The 14,247-nt window shown below is 38.4% G+C and overlaps 1 protein-coding gene across 1 annotated transcript; it reads right to left on the bottom strand.

Annotated features, from left to right (window-relative positions):
• Nucleotides 1-91: 91 nt before the first annotated feature.
• Nucleotides 92-4,294, bottom strand: LOC139467464 (ionotropic receptor 25a-like). Its single transcript, XM_071249009.1, has 4 exons — nucleotides 4,148-4,294; nucleotides 2,624-2,951; nucleotides 1,068-1,205; nucleotides 92-534 (listed from the first exon to the last, which is right to left on the bottom strand). Exons 1-4 carry the CDS (start codon nucleotides 4,277-4,279, stop codon nucleotides 92-94), a joined length of 1,041 nt encoding a protein of 346 aa, XP_071105110.1. The 5' UTR covers nucleotides 4,280-4,294.
• Nucleotides 4,295-14,247: the final 9,953 nt, after the last annotated feature.

Here is a 14,247-nt window from a genome sequence, read left to right as displayed (position 1 = left end):
ATGCCAAATACTTAACAGAAGAGGTCGTCGATCTTGAAGTAAAATAATCACACGAATCAAAGTAAATAAGTTTATATAAGGCTGCAAGTACTTACGTATACGAGATGATGCGGGTCAGTGGCGAGCCTTCTGCCAGAGCAAATGCGTACGATCTGCTGCTGAACCGTTTGCCAACAGCAAGCAAATCACAGTGTTTGGAGAGTTCGTATTGTATCATAGGCGATTCATGAATCAAGGCAAAATTACCTGCCAGTACTTTGGCAATGCCTTCACGAGTATTATTTATCAAGCCAGTCTTCTGGATGGATCTCCAGATCGTGAGGTACTTGTCCCCCAGTGGGTAATCCCACACAGCATAGTTAGCGGGCAGTGTACGAGAGGTGCCTATGTTCTTGGTGTAAAAACTCATGCTCTTCCATTCCATGTAAAGATCTGATTCTATTTTCGCCACCCTTTGAAAGTATTCGTGGATAACCGTTCCTTGAACCATGGAATACTTGATTGTGTTCTGTTTTGCGAGGTCATCAAGCGACTCTATGAAAATAGTGAACGTATCAAGAACGACATCCGGTGTAATAAATAAGTGAAAATTGTTCAATATCGAAGATGTCATTTTTGATATACCTAGTGGTCAGAAAAGAAATATATTGGTAATTTATATCCGAAAATTGTCGACAAACTTGTTCTTATTAAATGAAATACGTTATTGAATCAAAATATCAAAGAAACACCAGTCATTTGCTTAAAGATGATGTTATTTTCTAAAATGTTGTGGGCGGTGGGGTAGCCTAGTGGTTAAAGCGTTAGCTCGTCACGCAAAAGATCGCGTTCTATACCCCACATAGGTACAATGTGTAAAGCCGTCATATTGCTGGAACATTCTAAAAGTGGCGTAAACCCATACTCACTCACAAGCCCATATACACTATGATGTTCACCACATGCACGATGCTGTATTTAGGTTAATATGTTCACAAATGGATGTAATGTAACCAAATGGAACCTTTTTGTGATTAGACAGGATATTATTACTCGACCCTATCTCAGTCAGTGAATGATGTTCCTACCTATGGGCACGCTGAGCCTGGATGTGGTGAGGAAGGCTGCCAGGTTAGCCGTGTAGGTGGCCATCATGATGCTGCAGAAGAACCAGAATCCTCCAACCAGCATACGAGTCGAGAACGTTCGAGGAGTGCACTCCGGACCTGTTGCAAGTGAAAATGAGTAGGAGAATAACCATCGCGGTTCGAGGAATTATCTGATCAGAATACATGATTGTTTTCCCGAGCTTTGGGGCTTGTAAGGAGACATATAATATAAGACAATACAGCAATGTGACGTTATGCGGCTCTAACTGAACAATTAGCATTACGAAATTGAATCATGGCGAAACGCAAATATCGTAAAGTTATAAACCTCGATCTGTCTTGTCGTATGTGTAATTAAGATTGTTTTCTTGAAAACCAGCAAAGAGAGCAATATTCGATGTTTGTTGCAAAGTGTCAGAGGCAAAATACGACGGACGGTCCTATATTATGACACATTAGTAAGTGGCATTCTTCACGCCTATTGCCTTTAGCCAAAACACACAGAGGTGCGTTCGTGAAATATGGTTGATCATGATTATTGACAAGTCGTTCCCTTGCCATGCAATAGCAAGCTGGTCAAAGAACAACCAGTCACTGTCATTGATAACCACAGACAAGGCGACTAATCACGGTCAGACAGTCACGGTCACGTATAGCTAGTCGTGTTTATTACAGACAAACCAGTGAATGACATTGGAGCAACGGTTCACGCCGTCGGGGTACGATGACACGCAACAAATCAAGTCACAGAGCCTGATCACCCGATTCATTAAGACCGGCATAGGGTTCTGGGGACCTATAATAATTCAAACCCGGAATCCCATGGGTAGACAAAACGTATACCACACACAATATGCTGGACATTTTGTCAAATCCAGTTGCAAAATATTTCCAATGACATTGCTTAATGTGCAATTGTCTTTACAATATATTTTGTTTTACAAAATCGATCGCTTTTAAGGTAGTCTGGGGTATCTTGATGCCGTGTTAATACCAAATGGGGGCACAAGAAAGCTAATTGGAAATGAATACCATCTCAGTATCTAATTTTACCTGAAGTCCCCACGCGACTACTTCTGAAGGAAAAAAAATAAGGTAGGACATGAGTATTGAAATTACTTAACCTTAACGTTATAGCTACATGTACATCTACCTTTAACAGTTCATTGAACTCAAAACAATAATAAGTAAGAACTAATTATCGAAATAAGTTCACCTAATCCAAGTCAAGTGATATCCGTATTGATATAATTACTTACCTGCCCCGTGAAGAATCTGGGATAGAATAGGTCTTCAGCAACCCATACTTGCCGTAAAAGGCAACTATGCTTGTCGTAAAAGCCGACTAACGGGATCGGGTGGTCAGCCTCGCTGACTTGGTTGACACATGTCATCGATCCCAATTGCGTGGATCGATGCTCATGATATTAATCACTGGATTGTCTGGTCCAGACTCGATTATTTACAGACCGCCGTCATATAGCTGGACTATTGCTGAGTGCGGCGTTAAACAACAAACCAACCAACCAACTTACCTGCCATGGGAAATGACGCCGTTACAAGCCAGAGTCCCTCTTTCACTGTGAACTTCTTCCGTGCCTTATGCTGATCCTTGTTGTAGGGACTGAAGGGACTGAAGCGTTCGAAGACACACACGAGGAGACCTGACAGGAGAAGGACGGACGCCCAACACGCCCACACCTCCCCGGAAAACACGTTAGCAAATGCCAGTAGAGATGTGCCCGGGTTATTGTTCTTGATGAGGATTTGAAAGCCCCCGAATTCGTAGTATGGAGTTGTGAAGTCGGCTACCATGTCTCTTTCAGTTGTCATGGACATGGACGATACAGCAATGTCGGCATACTGGATGGAGAAACGTTACTTCTTAGTCTACAGACACCTGAGGGCCGGCAGGTTGTATTGTCTTAAAGTAACCCAGGGCTATCGTCAGCAATATCTCATAATCTTCTGCCTGCATACACCTCACTTATTTCATATTATTCGAGACGTGATATAAATATTTTAGCGTCATCGAAACGATATACGTTTGTCCAAATAAATACCGGACGACCACTTCAAAGGATCATTAAAGCGTTCAGTGTAACATTTTAAATAATCTTAATTCAGTGAAGGCTGTTAAACCATTATTTTTTCAGCATTGGCCCAAGCCCACCCGACAGGAAAACGCAAATATTTGGGTATCGATTACACACAAGTATTAATTCTAATCGTAACTCAGTTTGAACTAATTCTTTCCTATAGATTCATTGAAAACTTTTGTACACCTTAATTTGTCCGAGGTGGAAATAAAACTAAAACTACATTCTTATATCTTTTAACTATCAAATCAGTATCTTCGATCGTATTTGGATTTTCTTTCTTTCTTGGTATTATTGTAAATCTGTCATTTTTTGTGATGTTAAATATGTTTTAGCGTTCGGATGTAAACAAAGCCACACATTGTTTGGATATTCGATGCAGCGTCAGCTTCTCATCGTTACTACATTTCGCCCTTCCGCCAAAGTAGATTCAGTATCAGAGATATCAGTAACGAATTATAATATTTGGCTTTTTTTCAATTCACCTCATGACTGTAAAGTCCGCGCGATCTGACACGCTGACAAGATCGACCCAAGTGTGATTTGTAGAATTCCGGATAAGTTGGTACCTCGTACACGTCACAAACCACAGTAAAAAAAGTTGGCGTCTCTCATCCCTATGAACATCGACACACATGTAAGGCTGTAGCGCAATCCATAAACCTTCCGAAACCGTACGAATGGATGGACAGGAGGACAGACTGATGACGGACGATATATGCACATGCATGAATTGTTAAATTTAAAATGATCACGAAATGTCAACTCGGCTATTCAAAACATATTCAGTAATTTTATTGCATTCGTAAAAGCCCGGTGGACTTAAGACATATGCTCATACATATATTGTTAAAAAAAATGGTTTCAAAAACAAATATACCAACAAATCAACTTGGTTGTTCAAAACACATTCAGTTATGTCTCTGCTCGTATAAAAGATGTAAAATCAGAATGTTTTACCCCAGTCAGTATTTCACCCATCAGTCCTGTCCACGTTCCGTCAGGGTTCTGTTTGCCATTCTGTCCATCCCTGGGTTCATACACCGTGAAGTCGAGGTCAAGGCGCCGTGAGATCTCCTTGAACACGACCATGGAGAACCCCGTGTACTGTGTTCCGTTCTCAGTCTCCTCGCGTATCACAAACGGGGGTTCCTGGAATTAGATGCCAAGAATAATTATTTATTCCAGGCGTAAAGCTATGAAACGGGTTAGCGAGCAAAGCATACACGTTTTCACGAAACCAAAATATGTCATTTGTCAAAAGATGAGCGAATGAGTAAGTGGGTGAGCTTTTAACAGAAATTAAGTCATGTCACGACGTGTCAGCATGACGTGAGAGGAAAGTGACGCAGGTATTGTATGTTTCCAGGTTGGTTTAACCAACAAGCACGGGAATGTTGCTGAGAGCTCTAGAAACGATATCAGAGCAAATCTGGGATTCCAACCAACGATCACAGCAAAGCTCAGCGCCGTAGACTACTTAGCCACTCGAATATCCGTCAGAACATAACTTATTCAGTTATCACCCGTGAAGATCCGGGTAAGAATTGGTCTATAGAAATCCTTGCTTGTGTGTATTTTTGTTTGTTGTTCAACGTCGCAGTCAGCAATTCTCAAGCTGAATGACGGCGATCTGTAAATAATCCAGTCTGGACCAGACAACCTAGAAACTGACTGCCGAACATCGATCTACAGAATTTGCATACGATGACATGCATCCACCAAGTCAGCGAGATTGGCCCCCGATCTCGTGTGTCGCCTCTTACGACATGGGTTGCTGTTGAACAACCCGGATCTTCATGGGCCAGCAAAATTATTATAGTGTATGATACGCTAGCCTAATAAAATCACTAAATATATAATTCAATATATTATTGAAAGGGACATAATTAGTTTCAGAATGGCGGCTGGTCTGCATTAGCCGTATAAAAGATAGGTATATAACATTATATAATCGTTATGATGTAATCTAATGAAAGGAGAAGAGGGATTGTGTTCAGTTATTGTGCTAGAGTGTTAATTACAGCGCTACATTCACACTGTACTACTAAGTCGTCTTGAAATATCAATTTCGCATAAAAGTAGCTAACGTTTTAGAACAATTTAATAACATATGAAAATGACGGTTATCTGCAAGGAAACATTTATATTTAATAATTTTTGAATTAATTTAAATATGTTATTGTGACCATTTATTTCTCTCAATTTCTAATGTGCATTGACATTCCATTGACTACGTTATACAGTGCCCCGACGACGTTGCCATACAGTGACGTCATAGATTAAACAACGTTTCTGTACTACTCGGTCTCCAATTGTTTTTAGACGTTTGAAATACGTGACATGTCGAAATATGAGAAAGCTTTCTCCTTTTGTTGGGCCTCTTGTGACCTTGAGTTGAAGCATTATGTAGTTGTATACTGCTTTGTCTTGACCATGTCCCTATCTATAACTGAAACCAGACGAAGAGAGTGCAAGTGATTTTAATTCAAGTAATACAGCCGTTGGACATACTTTCACACGACAACCCGTGAAGATTCCGGGGTAGAATAGGTCTTCAGCAACCCATGCTTGTCGTAAAAGGTGACTCTGCTTGTCGTAAAAGGCGACTAACGGGATCGGATGGTCAGGCTCGCTGAGTTGGTTGATGCATATCATCGATCCCAATTGCGTGAATCGATGCTCATGATATTAATTATTGGATTGTCTCGTCCAGACTCGATTACTTAAGATTCAGAGTTACAAGGGAACATCCACAAGACTATATGACAAGAGGGGTATATTCAACTCTCCAGTCTACGTTCCCTTTACGTCGAGCAATATCCTAGCAGCCTTAATTATGGATGTCTACATTTTACAGCGTTTGAGGTATGATTTAACAAAGCGTCACCAAAAAACCTGACTATGTCGTATCTGTCTCTGATATTCATTACGTAATACTCAGTATTTAACATTGTTTTGACTTGTACAGAATTCCGTCACCTGGTAGCTGAATTCATTTTATCAGTAAGAATCTAGATGTTACGCTCACGTAAACGATTCTTGAATACTACCAAGAAGAGATTAAAATCGCCAATGTTCTGGGATTGCCATACATCACCAAAACCGACACTGAAGATTCTAAGCTAATATCTAACGTCCCCTGCCCATGTTTTCACACCAGCTTCATCCAAGCCTTTTCATTAAAATATAACATCGATATAGTGAGAACCCCGTACCTGAAGATGCAACCAAATCGGGAGGTCTAAAATGTACCCTGTGCTAGTTTTGTGGTTTGCCGGGAGTATTTGCATTGCATTCTAGAATGAATAAGTGAAACGTGTGTATTCGTGTTTCGTCAGTGAAAGTGGATTCGTTTCATGTAATTTTTTCATGTGCTCAGGACCCGTGAAGATCCGGGATCTGGGGGTCAGGCTCGTTGACTTGGTTGGTGCATGTCATCGTATCCCAATTGCGAGGATCGATGCTCATGATGTCAATCAAAGGATTGTCTGGTCCAGACTCGATTATTTACAGACCGCCGTCATATAGCTGGAATACTGCTGAGTGCGGCGTTAAACAACAAACAAACAAGAACTAAAGTGAAAGTATTCGTGTTTCTTCAGTGAAAGTGGAATCTTTTTATGTAATTCTTTCGCGTGGTCAAGGAGAGAGAACTACTGCTCTCTGTGTACCAATCCTCGTGTACATTTGTTTCAGATTGCTGCACAGCGTCTCTGTGACGTCATCCCCATGATCATTCAGCTGCACGTGTTCAAGGAACCCAGCTGATGGACATTGCTTCTGATGAAAAGACCATGGACCATGGACCACATGGAGGAAGATGCAGACATGGCCTATACGAGGAGGGAATGCAAGTCTCGTCACGAGAGACTCCAGCTGGCGGAGGAAGCGCTTGATAAAATCTAATTTTCATAAATGTCAATCCATGCTCTGTCTCTGCTTGCTTCTGTCACCCATCATCGTTTTCCTGACAACCCATCTGTAATTTCTTTAATGCATTGACATATGTTAATGATGTATTGCGAATCGTGCAATGGACTCTTTTATTTATACGGATAAAAAGTTTGGCAGGAAACGAAGCCATTTTGGTTTTTGAATGGACGAATGTATCATGTCGTATTACGTGTTACTATAACTGTTCATTTTCTAAATGCGTTTTAGCTTTTATTACTTGGTTTATGGATTTCTACAAATCAGGAATGTCGTGAAAACATTCAGTCTAAGGTTTCGTTTATTATCGCTGAGCCTGATAATCACTCAAACGTGACAATACTCGCAAATCATTTTCCTGCCTTATCCGACCCCTGAAGATTCCGGGGTAGAATAGGTCTTCAGCAACCCATGCTTGTCGTAAAAGGTGACTGTGCTTGTCGTAAATTGCGACTAACGGGATCGGGTGGTCAGGCTCGCTGACTTGGTTGATGCATGTCATCGATCCCAATTGCGTGGATCGATGCTCATGATATTAATCACTGGATTGTCTGGTCCAGACGCGATTATTTACAGACCGCCGTCATATAGCTGGAATATTGCTGAGTGCGGCGTTAAACAACAAACCAACAAACCAACCAACAGAAACCTATGATTGTAGGTTCGAATCAATTTTACGTCAAGCATGGTTTGCTGAAGATCTATTCTACCCCGGATCTTCACGTGTCGCATAGATTTCTGGCGTCCCTTAACGCCCCCACTTCTTTATGAAGAATACAAGGGTGCAGGTGAATTACACTCTCATATCTGTCCATTTATTTCATGCCATGTACGGGGGCACGGGTGGTCCAGTCGTCTAAGGCGCCGCGATTCGCTGTGCAGAGTTGCGTCCCCTGGACACGCCAGAAACCTATGGTGGTGGGTTCGAATCCCGGTTCGCCCAGATTATGTTTCTAGGTTTGTCAGCACCATACCCGTGCTCGGGGGTTTCACCGTAGTGGTAAACGTCTAAAACCTGCATCCCTTCGGGCTTTCCTCCCACATTAAACTGACACGCCGTGATATAACTGGAATAATGTCAAAAGCGGCGTTAAACCCAACTCACTCACTCACTCATGCCATTCATTCTTTCTTCCAACAACCCATCAACATACAAATAATATCTGTATGCTGGATATCCTCGTATTATCTGAATGCGTTTCTGCTCGTCCTGTAAATATATATATTTGGAGGAAAAACTGTACTCAAAAATTGAAGAAAGATTCGACATTGAATTTGGACTGGGATTTCAAGATAAATGGAAAAGATGTTTAGATGATTGTTTTGTTCTGTGGAATCGGAATGAAAACGATCTACAGCGTTTGATAGATATTTTACAGACACTCCATCCAAGTTGAATCTTTACGTTAGAGATGAGCTATAAAAATCTATCGTTTCTAGATGTAATGGTTACAATTTCAAACAATAACATAACAGATGTATATTACAAACCAACCGATTCCAAGCAATACCTCAATTACAATTCCTGTCATCCCCGTCATACAAAAAACAGTGTCCCTTACTCATTAGCACATAGAATCTGCGCGATAGTATCAGATTCAGATCGTGCACAATATAGACTTGATGAACTGAGGGAGTCACTATTAGAAAGAAACTACCCTAGATAAATAGTTGAAGACGCAATAAACAAGGCTAAATCACAAAACCGTTTGGACCTTTTAAAACCTAAAGATAAACCTAGCGAGAGTGTTCTCTCTTTTGTAACAACCTTTAATCCCCAAAGCCCGGAAATATTTGGAAGTGTTCGGGAAACACTGTATTCTTTAAATAAGTGTCAAGAACTAAAACAAAAGAAATCACAAAATAAACTTATTATAAGTAAAAGAGTCAAAATCTGAAATAGATTCTTATCAGGGCTTCTTTCTCAAATGAAAAACAAGAATGTAAAACAGTACAAAAGTGTAACAGACCAAATTGTGGTACTTGCCCTCATGTTTTACGATGTTGTTCTTTTACATTCAAAGACGGAAAAACTTTCTATGTCCGTGAAAATATTAACTGGGCTTCAAGAAACTTGATTATGTCATACAATGTGCTGGATGCAAGGCCGAATACATTGGACAGACAGTGGACACCCTAAGAGCGAGAGTGAGGGTCCACCGACAGCAAATAAGGTACCCCTCTTGTCGGTGTATCCCACTCAGTCAACACATTGATCGGTGTGCCGGGAATAAAACACCAAATTTCGTGATATTCCCGTTTTACAAATGTGACAATGATGCACTTAGAAAGATAAAAGAAAGTTATTTTATTAATTCTTTCAAACCAAAATTAAATGGCCTGAAATATTTTATACAATTACATGATTGTACATGTTACTACCACTACAATACTTATTTCTGTATTTCCCCCATAACGGGGTTTGATCTTCAATCGCAAGAGTGGTTTATTCGCAGTGGTTTATTTTTTTCCACCCAATCTGATTGGCTGGCTGAGAGTTGAGAGTTGTGTCATCGCGTTTTGATTGGCTGGCTAAAAATAATTGACGGCACTATTTTCGGATCGGGGATACCTGAGGTCGTCTAGTACAGGAAATCCCCAGCTGGCAAAACATTACCGTAGTGACAATGTTTCCATTGCCGAAAGTTGGTGACCGAGAGAAAATTTGTGGGTGAAGAAGGGACGAGATATATGGAGATATATCAGAGAATTTCGGCTTCCCAATGTTCCAGATTCAGTTGCAGAATGAGTGGGTGAATGAGTTGAATTTAACGCAGCTTTTAACAGTATTCCAGTTATATCGCGGCGTGTCAGCTTAATGTGGGAGGAAAGCCCGAAGTGATGCAGGTTTCAGACGTTTACCACTTCGGTGAAACCCAGGAGCACGGGTATCGTGCTGACAAACCTAGAAACATAATCTGGGCGAAACGGGATTCGAACCAACAATCATAGGTTTCTGGCGGGCCCAAGGGACGCAACTCTGCACAGCGAATCGCGCCGCCTTAGACGACTGGGCCAACAGTGCCCCCAGTTGCAGAATGAGAAGATGGTAACCGAAGCGAGATACCGCATCGATATTACGGGCCAGGTGAGCCACTCCGGTACGGGCGTTTTCAAGGCTAATAACAAAGCTAATGAAACAGTTAATTAATTCATGTAAAAATACCGATGAAAAAGTGAAACAAACCATATTGTTTAGTATTTATTAAAAAAATAACTATCAACCACATAATAAATGTCACGTTATAACGAAGTGTTGATCTAGAGCTGATCGATCAAAAACATATTTCATAGTTATATTAAAATAATCGATACTTAGATTTTATAATTTACGAAAATAAACACTCAGATAATTTGGATCTAAAGCAATACTCAATTTTAATGCAGAAAACGATCAATCTTTGCCGGACGGACCGTACATCTCACGACCAAGATGTTTTGCAACCGCAGCAGTTGTTTCCCCTGGAGTTTATCCAGATCAATATAATGAATGTATTTTGTATTCCTGTATCTGAGGACAATTAAGAAACTCATTATGAAAAAAACAACATTACCCCGTTTAAACTTGAATGTATTAAGTCATACCTAAATCTAAATAAAGTAAAGTAATATGTATATTTATATTTTTATATTTGATTTATTATAGGGAGCAGACAAAATGATGAAGATGAAGATAGTGCGCACCAATCAACCTTATTAGGTATTTTTCCAAAAACAATAAAAAAAATTAACAATGGTGTACATTTATGCATCTTAAAATATATTTTGTATTTTAGAAATAATCTCAAAATTAATTTCATATTATTAGTTTTAGGTAGAAACTCAATATCACAGTTAATTATTTTCATAATTTACAGACAATACGGAGTATTAAGACATGTAGAATTAGTTTTGTCTCAAGTATATTCTTTAAACCAAGGATTTATTATTTACCATGTTCACTGAAAAAAACCACTTCTTTAATAATGCAATTGTTATGTTATCATAGCAGATAAAGAGCCCCAATATGCATAGCTAGCTTAATTTTAATGATAATTATTTAGCATTTCTTGGGATGATAACCTGGACATATGAAAAAATAAGAAATGTATTTTTATTTATTATTCTCCCATTACAAGCATTACAGTGGTTTATTTTTTTCACATAATCTAATTGGCTGCCTGAGAGTGGAAAGCTGTGTCGCTATTTTAATCAGAGACCTTAAATTATTCTAATGTGTAAATTTTGAGAACATGGTAAGTAAAGAAAAACTCAAATGGGTGATGAAGAAATCACCAACAAGAGGTCCTCTTATAACATTTTACCATAAACCTCATTTCTTTACATTAGCAATGTCTAATTTTAATTTTAATACGTTTTACCAAAAAATCACATATGAACAGGTCGCTAAAATACATATTTATTATTATTTCTTGTTTTCATGAAGATAAAAAGAAGAAAATGTTAATTTTAAATTACCTATTATCAGTAAGTCTTAACTTCTAATCTGATAAAATAACAAAAGAATAAAGTTTGGAGGTAACTGTTGCAGTAAAATAACAATGTAAAGTTACAAGGGTATTAAAATGTAAATATTTTTAGAACTACTGAACTGATAATTTATTGTTTACATATTTATCCTATGCATTTATTGTTCCCACACAATAACTTATTGTGCTTGTCAAATTCACATTGTTTCTTGTCATTCACAAATATGGGGAAATTAGAGGACTCATTTAGTAACAATTTTGGTGTCATGATGTTAAATATTATGTTCAAAAGAAAAATTGTCATTTGAATAATTTGTTTATTTTTAATATTTTTAATAAAAACACATGGTGCTCACCATGTTCAGGAACAAAACAAAAAACAAAAAAAGACATGAAATAATCATCGTTTTACATATTGAATTATTCACTGTAAAATTAGTTTTAAAGAGGAACATTCGTCCAAAAATATTACAATCCATTGATGGATTTGAGAAGATTTAATCAGCTGATCAGTTGCCCGAGTTTACCTTGTTTTTCGTTAACAATATTTCACAATATTTAAAACAATATTTAATTTCCTATTAATTGGGTTAATAACATTTGTTTCTAGCGAACAAATAAACGAATAACGTATTTACATACACTAAAAAGGTGGGCCTATTTAGAGTTGCGCATTGAGAATGACAATCACGGCGAGACGAATGCAAATAAAGTTATGGGCCGAGTAATCCAAAACCATTTACAAATATCAAATCACATTACTAATTCTCAAAACGTTACTCACAACAGCTTTTAATAGTTAACAAAAAACATAACATGAATGCTAACAAGTCGCTTGCCTGTCGTGTGAGTTGTCTTCGCTAGATCCTTTTTACCTGTTTATGGTGCAGTTGTCTCACTGAGCATATTCGAAAACGAGGCTGGGGGAAATCCCGAGTGGTTACTAAACACGGGAAATCTTCAACTTCGAGCTCGACTTTTTATGGCGTATTTTAATGGGAGAAAAAGGATTAACCACTGTGTTCAGTTATTACCGAAAAAAACTAAACACTCGTGGTTAATCCTCAATGTAACATCCCAAACTGGCTCCCACAGGAGATATCGCTTCGATGAAATCAAGCGATATCTACACTGTATATATATATATATATATATATATATATATATATATATGTATATATATATATATATATATAGAGAGAGAGAGAGAGAGAGAGAGGGGGGGGGGGAGGTTATCACGCGAGTATGTTTGGGGATGGTAAATATCCTGCATTAGGAATAAACATTGTATTTAGCGAGCCTTGTTGAATGAATCATACCTACCAATTTATCCGTCCACCATTTATTCGTCCGTAATTTATCACTTCTTCCACCAGTCTATCAACACATAATATATATGTGCTTGCTTTCCCTGTGTTATCTGCATGTGTTTCAGCTCCTGCTATAAACAGATATGCCATATATGGACACGCTATATTATGGGCTCTTAATAATAAAAAAACGTGTTATGAATGTAACTAAAGACAGATGGCTCTACCGCTGTACGAGTATTGCCACAATAGTGATTACAGAGCTGTGTTCCTTGGGTGTTATGTAATAATCCATTCGCTCCTTTCCGTAACCTGCGGCTTGTCCTGGAATAACACTAAAGTACTCACGGAAATGAAAAAAACCCTGTTTTTTCGATCTCAGATTTTAAATAAATGCAGTTAATATACAAAATATATAAATATTTAAACAACTCAATTAGTACTAATTGGGCATTGGCACAAATACAGCGTATCAAAGGTCTTTATGTCTTTTTACACGTAAAAGTGTGTAAAAATATGAACAAAACAGACTATTGTGAAACTGAGCATAACCAGGTGTTAGTAGATCAAGGTGCATGTCCATGACCTATGACACCTTGACGACAGGTGAAAACAGGTGCTTGAAACCCACGTGCATGTGATTTGTCAGTGGTTAGTGCTTTGTGAGTGGCATTTTCGGATAGTGAATCATCGTCAAAATATCAGAACGTAAAAGTACCATATTCCCTTCTCAAACAACAACTTACATTTCATTATTATTATGTACATGAACATAGCTGTTATTTTTATTGTTGTTTTGATAAAAAAAATTCCTGGCTAATTTGCATAATGCCTATAGCCTGTTTCTGCCATGTCAATTTGGACTTAGTTTTATTTTTGAATGTTGAAAGTGCCTACAAATTACCCCCTGTAAAGTACATTTTGTATTGAGCACTGAGATAAAACTAGCAAATCCAGACTAGTACTTTTCCAATTGTTTTGTTATTTCGTATTTACATCTACGTAATGCTTTGTGTCGATTATTAAATCCAGCAAAACAGGTGGGTTTTTTTCATTTCATGAGTACTTTAGTTGGTCACGAATCGTAATAATCGCGTTTACTATCATCAGCGTCTATGGCAATATAAAAATCTGAAATGTTAACCATAAAGATAGAGCTAAGGATTCCACTGACTGTATACATATCATAAAGTATACACATATTGATGCCGTGTACATTATCAACTAAAGTACGACCATGGTAACACATATCAACCTCAGCAAGAGTGGAGCCAGCATTTTAAAAGGGAGTGGTTGAAAATATCAGACACCCTCTCACAGATAATTTTACTGCCTACAGCTTTCCACA

This window comes from Haliotis cracherodii, unplaced genomic scaffold (genome assembly GCF_022045235.1).
Source record: "Haliotis cracherodii isolate W230 unplaced genomic scaffold, xgHalCrac1.p SCAF_2, whole genome shotgun sequence".
NCBI lineage: Eukaryota > Metazoa > Mollusca > Gastropoda > Lepetellida > Haliotidae > Haliotis > Haliotis cracherodii.
Note: the sequence above shows the minus strand (reverse complement) of the source record. Positions and strands in the feature narration are given on the sequence as shown.